Consider the following 13,386-nt stretch of genomic DNA (forward strand, 5'->3'; position numbering starts at 1 on the left):
CAGGGGAGGCCTGGGGAAGGGTCTGAACATCTAGAAACTGACCTACCTCTGTGATCCACGTTTTGGGAGTCATGTCACTGACTTCATGAGTTTCACCTTCTCCATCTCTGTTACTCCTGACCCACAACCCTTCCCATTTGAGTATAGGGCAATCTCCTTGTATTAGTGCAAATATGGCTCGAAATATTTTAAACTCAAAGTACATTTATATTCATTTTATTTTGGAAAATTACTTTCAGGAATGTATAAAAACCTTGAAACAATAGAAACATGCAAAGTTACTGACTATTCAATGGCTGCAGTGAGCAAAACTTAGCAATACCTTGTAAAAAATCAAAACCAACTCTACATTTGACTTTATGGAAGAAAAATTCTATATAAATAAAGTGTCTAACAGATTGAATATCTGTAGGGTTTTAAATTATTTGTATTGGTATTATATTAAAGTCCGAACCACACAATTATGAAAACCAAGATAGAACAATAAAAATGAATCCCATAAGTGATTCTAATTTACTGTTTTATAAATTCTTTTCTTCTAAGTGGAATCTGACTTCTGAGTGACATGTTACAGCCCTGGATGCAGTCCTAAAGCAGAGCTTACAGCATTCCAAAGTCTCAGCTGGATACTCTGTTGTCTAGCTAGAGGTCAAAAGCTTGAGGATTAATACATGATAGAAAATAAAAATTAAAAAGTTTACACGTGATCTGTCAGACTTTTTACTTTTCTGTCAGGCCACATCCCTGCAGAGGATGACAGAGAGAGGCAATTGTGTAACTGAGCCTCCAGAGCTAGTTACCGCTCTGGAATGTGACCACTGTTTTGCAATGCACTTGGTCACCATCATATGAAAATCTTGGGAAATACAACATCTTGGTTACCTGCTAGTTCCTGTGAGAGAATAACTCATAACTCTTTCACATCACACTACAATGGTACTTTAGTCTAAACTGCCAACTGACATTTCTTTGTACTTATGATTATATTTTAAAAGAATGTCAAGAATATTTATACATACTTACAAAGGTAAAAACAAAGGCGGGAGGGGATGGAAAAGAGGAGAAGAAAGAGGAGGGGAAAGGAAATACACCTTCAGAGTAATATGGGAAGGGGGAGGTAGAAGACACAGATGAAACAAAATTGGCTGTGACTTGCTGCTGGTTGAAGGTGGGGATAAGTGCACAGCTCATCTTCTACTGTGCCTACTCTGTATGTTGAAATGCTCCATAATAAGAAGTTAAAAAAAGGCACACAGCAAATAGTTCAGGATTGTCTCCTAACTCAACACCTAAAGAGGGGCCTCTCAGTGCTATAAATAGTTATAACTAGTACTGCAATAAATATGTCATCTTTAGAACACTGAGTTACAATTTCAAGAGTTCCTGAGGTGTATGTGCCCAACAACAGTAACAATAATCATACTAGACAATAACCCTTGTTAAGCACATAGCACTTACACAGAGTATTTTCACATCTATTATCTCACCTGATATTCACAATAACACTGTGAGATACCATGGGTAACATTCTAATTTATGAAAAAGAAATATGAAGCCCAGAGTAAGTGACTTTCATTTCATTCATTCATTCATTCATTCCACAAACATTTACTGAATATCTAGTATGTGTCAGTCAGTTCTGACTGAGATATAAGGAATTAAAAGACAAAATGTAATTCCCTCTTTTAAGAGGTGTGTTGCTTAGCCCAGGCGATGTGGCTCAGTGGTTGAGCATCAATCTATGAGCCAGGACATCACGGTTCAATTCCTGGTCAGGGCACATGCCCAGTTGAGGGCTTGATCCCCAGTGTGGGGCATGCAGGAGGCAGCTGATCAATGATTCTCTCTCGTCATTGATGTTTCTATCACTCCCTTTCCCTTCCTCTCTGAAATCAGGAGAACAGATTTATAAACTGATAATCACATGATAATGTGATTCATGCTACAATGAAGTATATCTCAAAAAAATTTTTAACCCTGACCTGCAGTAAGAAATATATTCCTACCCAATATATACAAAAATGTGTTTAAGTGAAACAAAAGTTTTATGAAATAATCCTCTTCCAATGCATGATGCGCACTGTGGCATTTTCTAATCTACACTATTCAATAATCTTTTCCTTTTTAAGAAAATTCCGATCACAAGCTGTCACAATGATTTCATTACTCACTAGCGGGCTGCCACCTCCATTGTGCTGTGATGAGTATGGTCTGAGTTCTGATCACACAGAGTTCACAGAAGGAAGCAAAAACTGTTCCAGGGAATGAGAAAGGCATTAAAGAGGTTGGACTCTAAGTACTTTTCAATATTAAAGTGGCAGAACTGGACCAAAGGTCTTACGATGCTCTAATCACTTTGCTCTTGCAATAGCTGTGCTGTTGTTGCACGCTCGCCAAACACAAAACAGCAACAGACTGTGAACTCACTGATAAGATATGAAAACAAGTTGTTTTCTTGAAGGGATGTCAGCGATCATTCATTCACATGCACTAAATCTGCACTTCCTGTCTATTGGATCATCCTGCTACTACCTGTAAAACAACTGTAAACATCCTGAGACTATAAGTCTATGACTCACAGCCCTAAATATCTGTCCTCTAGAGCAAAGACTTAAAAAGCAAGAGAACAGGATGATGTGTTAGAGGTAAACTTAGATATTACAGTTTTTATCAATCACCAATCTACATTGGGATTTTGTTCAATGCCTTAATCCTCTACCTCATTTGCTGTCCATCCATTGTACCTGCTATGTACAGACTCAGTGAAGGGAAGAGCTGGTGGGGAGGGGAGAGAGGGGAGAGATCAACCAAAGGACTTGTATGCATGCATATAAGCAAACAATGGACACAGACACTGCGGGGTAAGGGCATGTGCTGGGGGGGAGGAGTGGCCGGGGAGAGGCCAATGGGGGAAAAAGGAAACATATGTAATACTTTAATCAATAAAGAATTTAAAAAAATTAAAAAGCCTATGACTCCATGAGTACTAATATCTCATGCTGCTGCCTCCTGCTGTCTGAGAAAGACGGAAAGATTAGGGGACCCTTGGACTACATTTTGCTTTGCCATTTCCTCCAATAGGAAGGTTTCCATTCTCAGGTACTTGTTTTGAGAATCCATTTTTGCCCAATTGTCCCAAAAACTCATTTTGTGAACTTGACCTAGTTTGGTAAGTTCTTTCTTTTATCCATTAAGCAATAAAAAAATAATTGGTGCTTTCCCAAATCAGCCTGTGATTAGCTGTATGTCAAAGAAAATGCACAAGAAAGGGGGTTAAAATATTAAAACCTTTGTACTGGACACATGCTCAAAAGCATTTAAATATTTTTAAAATATATATATATATATTAATTTATTTCAGAGAGGAAGCGAGACAGAAACATCGATGAGAGAGAATCATTGACTGGCTGCCTCCTGCACGCCCCCTACTGGAGATCGAGCCCACAACCTGGGCATGTGTCCTGACTGGGAATTGAACCATGACCTCCTGGTTCATAGGTCGATGCTCAACCACTGAGCACACTGGAGCCTGGCAAAAGTGTTAAGGATGAGTGATTACTTAAGAAGTTAAGACTATTAACCTAACCTAGGCTTCCTCACTGTCTTCAGACCGTCAGTCTACTAAGTGCTTAGTAAATTCTCTCAGTCCCTTCCACTTTTCCTCTGCATATCCACCACCAGTGCAGCAGCTCCGATTCTCCGTGTCCTGCTTGGAATTCAGCGGCAGCTTCTAGCGTGTCTCCCTTCTTGCAATATCTTCTTACAACTCATCCTTCGCTGCCACTAGAAATATCTTCACTAGTCAGATATCACTTACCAAAAAGCAGCACTACCCACAAAATTATCCAAACACCTTAGTTTTCAGCACTTTCTATACTCTTAGCTAAAAATCTAGGGAAGTAGTGGGGCGGGGGGTGGGGGGGGGGGGGGCGGGGGAGAGGCATGGACTTCAGGCCTAGGCTTAAGTTTTACAAGCTTAATGACTTTAATGACTTTGGGGAAAATTCCTTAGGCTTTCTGGGCTTTTATTTCCACCTTTGAGTGGTGACAGTAATAGCTCATGAAACTGTTATGTAAATCCATTGAGATTATATAACAGAAGGAAATCAGTGCAGAGCCAGGCACACACGAATTGATCGTCCATTTTGGCCCCCTTCCTGCTCTGCAACAAATGCCCTCTGCCTCGCTCCCCTTTCACCTGCCCCACCATGATCCTGGCACGTTACCCACCAGCCCTCTGGAACACCTGCTTTCCTCAAATGTGACCAGCACTCTTAAGCCCCTGTGGTTCTGATTATACTATCTCCTCAGCCTCACATGCCCTTACCGCCTTTTCCAAGTGAAATTCTACCCAAGCCTCAAGACCCAGCTCGAGTGTCAACTCTTCCAGGAACTCGTCCCTTTCTCCACTGATCAGCTTTAACCACGGCCTTCGTGAGCTCCCTGCACTCTGCCTGCAGCTTCACGTGGTAGTGCTTTATTCTCTGTGCTAGAACATTACTGTCCGTGTACTGAATGTGAGGTTAGGTGTACATGTGTTACCTGCATTAATTACAAGCTTCTCGAAGGCAGAAAGCATGCCCTCTGTATTTTCTCAGCAGTTAACACTGGATGGGATTTAGTAAATGTCTGCTGAATGAATACATAGGTGCATGAAAACATTTTCAGAGGGAGTAAATTTTTACCAGAACAAAACACCAACCACTTGTTTCAACTTTTAAAGTAATTTTTAGAAAACCAGTTCTACCTGAAAAATAGATCATTATTTAGCCTTTGTAATACATAAATTAAAAATAACAAAGAAATGAACTAAAAATGGTGCACTTTTGAGACTTCAGGCTGAGTGCATAAAACAAATTATTTTTAATTAGTTAAACTGATTTAAAAAATGTATAATATCAAGTCTTATGCCCTGACAGAGCACCAGCGAGTGACTGTTAATAGAGAGTAGTGATTAAAAGAGGAAATTCATGTACATACATAAAGTGGAATATTAGACGTCAATTTAAAATCATGTTTTCAGATACTGAATGAGTCACAGTATAGCAAGGGAAACACTCAGGGCATAAAGAGATCCCAATTTTACAAGTTTACACTTAATACAGAAAAAGACTACGAAAATACAGAGGACATCAATATGTGGTTACCTCTGAGAAAGAATTGCAGGCGATTTTAAGTTTTTGTCCTTTAGATTACCTGAAATTTCTATAATATACACATTCGTATCACTAAAAAAGTAACTTCAAAATTTGACTATAAAGAAATGCTAATTAAAGTTTAATCATATTTGGAAATACTAGAAAAGTTTTATTAGCCCAGTAAGAGACTTCCTGGTTTTTAATATTAATCACAATATATTCGTGTAGACATCATTAAAAACCGAGAGTTAATGCTGCAGTTTAATACAGAGAAATGTTTTCCTTAATCATAAAGAGAGAGCGGTCAGTAAACATCTGACTCGTACGTGGTAGCAGACAGCACCAGCTCTGGAGGTTCGAGGACACGGCTGGCATTCCGGCTGGACCCCTGTCCGCTGTCGGCCTCGTTCTCACTGAGCCACAGCCACTGTATCCGCAAGTCAGGAAGACCCCTCCTCTTTCTCACTGGGAACCTGCAGAGCCGATGCAGCTGCCATTTATGAAATGGCTGTGGCCGTGTCCAGGACACGGAGGCAGGTCTTCTGTCTCCTATCTCCCGGGTCTGGAGATTGTCCACGGATCGGAAGATGGACAAGGATGTGTACAGGGGCCATTCTGACCCGAAGGGAACCCGGAAGGTCTGCTGAAGCTTGTGGGGTAGTCAAGGCTGATTCTAAAACAGACGCTGAGTGACCGCAGGTACTTGGGACTGTGCCAGCCACGGCCGTGGATGTGGCGCTCACTGGTGGACCCCTCTGCAGAGTGGGATGTGGCCACTGAAGGAAAACGAGAGGAGGGAGTTTGGGACGACACCAGAAGATGAGAGAGAGGGAGGAGAGAACCAACCCTGAAGGGCAGGGCCATGGAAGGGGCAGAGAAAAGAGGAAGCCTCAGGAGGAAGCAGAAATGACCAGATTGCCAAACAGGGAGGAGTGAGCGGGACAGGGAAAGCCATCTCTTCCTCCCAAATTTTCTCCCCCTTCGTGCTCATTCCCCTGGTTCTCCTCTTTCCTGCCCCCCCCACCCCCCCAGCTCCTCCACTTCCAAAACCCCATTTCTATTCGGAAGAGTCCTCCCATTTGCTCTCTGACAAGTGGCATTCCTTCCTGGGGAGTGAGGAGGTGGAAACCTAGGAAAGAACTCATCTACAGTGGCCTGCAAGGCTCAAACCGGCTTGCCACCCCCGGGCCTCAGGGATGAGATCTAGAACTGATCCTGGCTGCAGACACGAGGGGCACGGAGCAGAGGGAGCAGCTGTTCACCTCTCTGCTTTCTGCTCCCGGCCACCCCATGTCCTCATTTGCACTATCTTCAATTACAAAGGATGCACTGTCTTCAATTACAAACGACCCACGCGAATGTCCCATGATGAGGACTTACCATCTGATAATTGTATGGCCACCGTCCCTCTCTGGCGAATTTATAAAATGCTATTTTAAAACGTCAGGACTGGACATGTTTAAAAGAAAGTCCACACAAAGACCGAGCCATGAGAATACAGTCAAAAGTCATAATATCCTCAGGGTGGGAATGCATTTATTTCCACGGTGCACCCCAATATGTCAGTCTCATGTGCCAGAAAAGCTCCAGACTAAACTGCTTACTTCTGGTTTCCTTGAAGAAAATTCTATGCATTCTTTTTACAAATAAATACAATGGCTGTATTGAATCAAAAGTGTAAATAGTTATTCAGGGTTCTTCCATCTGTGGGTGCTAAGTGGGGGCAACTTAAGAGACTCAATGATACACTTTGATTCCACTGTCACGAGTCCATTAATTCATCTCTTAGACATCATTACTTGAAAAATAAGAAAACGCTAATAGTTACCAGAAAATGCATTCATTCCCTAGTTTATGTGTGTTATTCTCTACCTCACCAAACAGGATGAGAATTTGTCAAAAGCTGTGCAGCCTGAAGTGAAAACTAAAATGTCTTTGCAGACAACTTTGTTCAGCAAACAAGCAGAATTGCTCCAAGAGAAAACACTGTCTTGTAAAATATACCAAGCAATAAATAGGAAGTGCCTTGCTAAATAAATGTATCCCAACAGCATGAACCAAATGAACTAGTGGGGACCTCCCGGAAAGATTGCTCCCTGTACCTTTAGCCCCTGCTTCTTGGGGGGGGGGGGGCGGGGTTCGCTGGCAAACTCCAGGATATATAGGGTCAGGATGAGCTGATAATTTTCACTTCTTCCACTTGGACAAAGCCAAGAGAGAAACAAGAGCTGCAGGGCTCTGAATAACTGTGCAGTAGTGTTGACTGTAAAAAAGCATTGTTGGGTTTGGGGTGAACAGAAGGGACAGAAAGAGGTTGTCAGAGCTTAAAGGAGCCCCAGGATGAAAGAAGGCGGCTGTCTTCGATGGGAGGCAAGCTCTACTGTGAGCTAAGTGGTTTCCAGCTGCCCCGCTCACTGGGCCTCTCTGGGTGGCAGAGCCCACACTGGTCTAAGAGCCGATTTTAGTCTCTGAGGTCATGTATGAGAACACTAAGTTCTCAGCCTCAGCTCCTTGTAGGGATTAGCACAGATAGCCCAAGAAAGATGTGCTGGAGATGTGGTAAATAACCCTCAGAATTAGCCCACTGAGGAAGACACTCTGATTTAGCAACACAGATTTTAGCAAAGGTATTCCAAAATAATTACTCAGTCTTAAGATATTCCAATGTCCCACAAAAGAGATCACAGTGTCACTGATGAATTGACTTTCCATTTTCTCTGATTTCTAAGAGTTTTTTCTTGTTCCTCGACCAAGCCAGCCAATGGGAGGCAGCTTATGTAATGGTTAAGGGCATGGATTCTGCAGCCAGATTTCCTGGGTTTGAATCATGAATATGAAGTTGGGCGAATTGCTCAATCTCGGTGAGCCTCAATATCCTCCTTTGTGAAACGGGGATGATTCCACCACCTACCTCATAGCACCTGAGCAGAGCTGGTACACAGTCAGTGCTCAGAGAAGGTCAACAGCTGCTACTTGTTAAAAATAAAGTCACTACTGCAAGATTATGACACCCTTGTACCTAGGCTTTTTTTAAAAAAGCATATGATTAGCCCTGGCCGGTGGGGCTCAATGGTTAGAGTGTCGCCCTATGCACCGAAGATCTCAGGTTTGGTTCCCAGTTAAGGGCACATACCTGGGTTGCAGGTTCAATGTCTGCCCCTGGCCAGGGTGCATGAAGGCGGCAACCAATGGATGTGTCTCTCTCACATTAATGTTTCCCTCTCTCTCTCTCCTTCCCTCTCTCCCACTTTTTCTAAAAATCAATGGAAAAACATCGCAGGTGAGGATCAACAACAAACTAATAATAATAAAAAGCATATGATTAATGTATTTAATAATATGCATATCTGCTTCTCCAAGCTAAGAATGTACTTCTTGAAGGCTTATTAATCTTTTGTCTCAAATACCTCAGTTTCAAACATATAATAAGAGCTCAATAAATGTTTGAAAGAAAAAAATGAAAGAGAAAGAAGAAAGCTTTGCAAACCAAATAAGGTGAGCAATGGTAATATTTGTCCTATAAATAAATTCAGATTTCATGAGCTTTTATTGAGTACCTGTTTTATGCCAGGCCCTGCGTGCAGACTCTATGCTATCTGAATACACTGCCATGGACAAGACACAGCTCCGTAACTGCAATAACAACACAGTGGCTTCTGGGCTATGCTGACTCATTTAGACTAGCCCCTCAGCCTACAACCTGAAAAGGGCTGGTTGACTAAATCGTGTTGTTAATTTTTAGGCCATACAAACAACTCATTCACATGCTTCAAAATGCAGCAGGAAGGGCCCGCACGCCCTTTCCAGGGAGTGCCATGGGAGGACTGGCGTTCTCTCCTCTTGATCCAGGGCAGGGTGATGGTAGCTGTGGGGATATAAAAAGCACCTTGGGGTGTTTTTAGCACCCACAGGGCCTCAGTGAGAAAGCCCAAGTTTAAAGGATCTCTTTAACCACAGAATAAGGAACCATGTATTACATTCAAGACTTGGCCGCAAGTCAATTTCCAAATGTTAATTCTTCATGAAATCATCATATACCTCAGGGAAAATTCATATCGATCTCAGCTCTTTTACCTTTTACTTTATTGGGAAGAAAATTCTGAGCCAGAGTAATGAATAAGTGGATTTCAGTCTTCTGAAAGGGCTTGGGTGTGGCTGAGATAGCTAACTTTGAAAACTTAGCAACACAGGATACATTATGAGTAAGTTCTTTACTTTTTTTTTTTTTTTAAATAATGATGCTAACTCACCAGATCCTTCTGAAAGAGTCCTTTTATTCATTTCAATGAAGTCAAGTAGAGAACAAGTTGTAATATGAAACACAATTTATGCAACTGTGTTGAAATTCTCCACCAGAGTTACATCTTCTAATGTAAGAATTTTATGGTAAAACAATTTCAAAATAATATCAAGCACTGGGTTAGGCTTATTTAGGCTGTCATAGGAAAACTCCTTGAATACAAGTCATTGAAATCTTAAGGCAAAATGATAGTTCCTTTAAATATTTTTTTTTGAATTGTGTTCCCAACAGTTTATAATAAAAGAGCTGAAACGAAGCCTCAATTGAAATTATATTGTTAGGCAACTCCAAAAACTAAACACAAAAACATGTTAAAATACAGATTGCAACATCAAGGGAAAACCATCCTCATATATACAGTTTTAGACTCTCAGCCATTCTGACCCCAGCCCACAGCCTTCCAAGGTTTTCCCTCCAGTCAGCCAGCGAGCGCCTCACTCCCGCTGCAGCCGCAGGGGTAATCAGGGAAAGGCGTGCAGTGCCTTTAAAGGGCCAATAAGAACTCCTGTGGGTGGGTTTGGCCTGCCTTTCAAAACCAATGAAGTTCTCATTATATAACCTTTACTAACAAGAGAGAAGTGTGTAAGTCACACAGCCAACTTAACTATAAGGCAGGCTATGTTGCATGTTGAATTAAATAAAAAGAAAGAAAAAGCTTTGTGAATTGCATGATCCAGGTAATGTCAGAAAATTAATGAATCCTACTTGGTAGTATTACTAAGCTCATTTTGACAATGATTTTCAGGCCGTATGATGTTTTCAATCAGAAAAGCCCAAGCCTCTAAAATAAAACCTCTGTGACATTTTATTAATTCTTTATAAAATAAAGTAAGTCTTTGAACCACAGGAGAATTCTGAGAATCTGGCCTTTCCAGAAAGCCCAAGAAAAATACTTGTTTCACCATTCTCAAATTCATTTGACTTTGAAACAAAATAAACATATTACTCTATTTAATATCATTGCACAAGTGAATTCGCAAGAATGAAATGTGTTCAGAGTTCCTAGAAAAAATGTAGCAATACAGGCTGCCAACTTGTTCAATGTCAAGCTCTAGGCAGGATAGCAGCACTAGCAGTAAATGACTCAGAGTGAGTCACGCTTAAGCTATTTTTGCTTTTAAAGTACTGCCAGGCACTGTGTTAATATTCAACCCAGAGTAAATTTAGCCCAACAAGAAAACAAGTGTTTCCATGGTTGCTTCTTCCTGGTGTTTATGGTATATATGTAGCCATTAGGCACAGGAAGCCGGCCAGATAAATTAAGCAGAAATGCGCATCTTTCATTCCTGTCCAGGCTTTGGAACACTGGCAACCCCGAATGCCATTCTGGCCATTCTTCCATCTCCTTCTGTGTAGCTGCCTCTCCAGACCCGAACAGCAAATATGTAGGGTGTGTATTACTAATGATTCATTTAAAAACCTGTACTATTTACAGAGGCTCTAGTGGATTGTTGCTCACGGATTTTATGTGGCTCTGTATTAAGAGTCACAGCCACTTAGATTTCTCTGACAGTGCAGCCAGAGGGAACTAAAATGCGTAAAAATTAGCTGGCAAAGGTGGACTATAGACACCAAATGGAGTCCTTCTGCAGCATCGTGGGCAGTGAATGGCCGGTATGGCAATGTGAATACTCAGGAGGTGTTCGAAAAATATTGGTTATGGGAGATAAATGGCTAGAATAAGACTGGTCTGGAAAAAATAATCTAAAATTTTCAGAATGTGCTATTCCTACTGCAGATGCATACTTGAGTAGTACAGTGAATTCGAAATAGATGCTAGGACTTTTCCCTAATTAAAATCCACCTGTTTGTTGATGGCTGTTAAAATCATTAGCATTATCTATGGAATCTATGCTATAGTTACATACAGTGGTTTGGTATTTTTCTCAGTAAAAAAAATACGAAAGCTAGAATATCCCAGTGCAGGGTTTCCAAGTAGGATGCATGCACCTCAGAGGATGTGCAAAATCTTAAAACTTCTATTGATAATTAACTTTTATCAAAAAAATTAGGTTTTGCCAATAATGTACATTGCCATTACGGTGAACATGTATAAATATGAACACACGAAATACTAAGAGGCATATGCTCCACTACGGGGAAGAACAGTCAAAGGTGCTTTAAGGAGCACAGCCTCCCAAGGGAACGGAGCCTTCTCTTCATGTTTGATCCAAGTACAACCTGTTTTTTACATTCAAATGGTCCCTGGCACAAAGGATGTAGAGTGGAAAAGGCGAGGTCAGCAAGCAACTGGAGAAGAGCGAGAAATGGCAATGCGAGCAAGGCAAGGCTGAGACACGGCCACACGAAGTACCTAACGACAGGGCTGGGCACGACGACGCTCACCCGGACCAACCAGCCCAATCGAATGGTCCTTGCTCTAAATAAAAAATGATCTCTCCTCAAGATCCCCAGACCGTCAGGACTCCCGGAAAATTATAATGCAGGTCCAAAAGCTATTTTTAGTGAACTGGGAAAGCCCACCATAAGTGTAATTCTAGAACAGGCATCTTTCTCAACACATGGCTCCTGGGGAACAACTGTGAAAGGGGTACCAGGGGTGCAAAAGGTGAGAACTCCTAAAATAGTCTCTAACTTGCTTGAATGGATCTCTAATTCCATGGAAAGAATCTAGCACAGGACTTGGCGTATAGAGGAGGTGCTCAAATAAATCTCTGTGGAATGAATGGGTGGGATACATACCTATTTGCCCACCAAACATCCTACTGGAAAGCCATGCATGCTAAAGCTCTGCGACTGTTATCTACATGTTTATTACACAGGTAATTTTCAGAGTTTGAAAGCCTAAGGGACTATAAATAATTTATCAGAATTTCTGGCTTTCTGACTCCCTTGATTACTAATTTCACTAACTCTACTAACAACATGAAAGTTTCAGGTTAGAGGAGTACAACAATGTTCACAGAAGGAACATTAAAATATATGCAGAGGCAAAGATGGGGAGGGGTGAATGGTTAAAGCATGAGGTTTTCTAGGGCAGTGAAACTATTCTCTATATTATCATAGTAGATACATGACATTATGTCTGGACCGTGAGCCCCCACTACTCAGCTTCCTTTCCTGCCGATTCTGACCTCATCTCTTGTTCACGTATGTCCTAATCCTAGAAGCCTGGAATCTGGATTCTCCTGTTCCCACGGCACAGGATGCTATTTCTATTCCCCAGTCTGACTACTCACTCTGACCTATGACCTGTCTTGACCTCACTGTTTGTGTATATGCGGGCTGGAAGGGCCTGGCCTACTACTGACCCTTGGTACTCTAAACCTTGATACAGTTCCCTAATTCTGTCTACCAACCTCATATTCATCTTGCTGTAAGCCCCAGCCCAGCCTAATAGTAATTACACATGAAGAGAGCCTGGAGGAATGATATTGGCACAAAATTATAATATTGAAAGACATTTCTTAAAAATAGAAATAAAAAAGTTCATTATTAAATGTATGATTCCCTATAAGGCTCTTAGGAGCAGAATTTTATTCTATCTTTTAACTTCCTACCTTAATTTAATATTCACAGGACATCCTAAGTGTAAAATGCCAGAATTGATTTGGAACGGGAGGGCAGGGGGGAGCATTAGTACCTTGTGTAGACTCTACTATTTAAGACACTAAATTTGAGTTAAGCCACCCCCTAATAAACATGTTTATTTATTAAAACACCAGAGATAAGCTTAGGCCTAAGAATGCTATGGCAATCAAGACACATTTCAGAATGGCTAAACCTCTGGCCACGTGAGAATGCAATCAATAACATGACTAGTTTCATGTGCTCTGTCAAGATGTAGATAACCCTGTGAAGGCTAAAAATACATTTTTCTGTGGCCCAATTCATTTTGCTTTCACAGTGTCCTCCAAGGGAAAATCGCAGGGCAGAGAATAAAAGCCTCAAAAGAAAAACACACACAAATGTTCAAGATCTCTTTTT

General features: G+C 41.3%; 1 protein-coding gene across 7 annotated transcripts in view; it reads right to left on the bottom strand.

Annotated features, from left to right (window-relative positions):
- NSMCE2 (NSE2 (MMS21) homolog, SMC5-SMC6 complex SUMO ligase) overlaps positions 1 to 13,386 on the bottom strand; it is a 221,299-nt gene that overhangs the window by 103,934 nt on the left and 103,979 nt on the right. Inside the window, exon 6 of one of the 7 annotated variants that reach the window (XM_059672731.1) lies at positions 5,328 to 5,914. The exons of the other annotated variants lie outside the window; for them this stretch is intronic. Coding sequence (XP_059528714.1) covers positions 5,688 to 5,914 — 227 coding nt within the window. The 3' untranslated portion in view covers positions 5,328 to 5,687. Of the gene's footprint in view, positions 1 to 5,327; positions 5,915 to 13,386 lie in introns of those variants that run through there. 7 annotated transcript variants of the gene reach the window in all.

The sequence above is a fragment of the Myotis daubentonii genome, chromosome 17 (assembly GCF_963259705.1).
Source record: "Myotis daubentonii chromosome 17, mMyoDau2.1, whole genome shotgun sequence".
NCBI classification, from domain to species: domain Eukaryota; kingdom Metazoa; phylum Chordata; class Mammalia; order Chiroptera; family Vespertilionidae; genus Myotis; species Myotis daubentonii.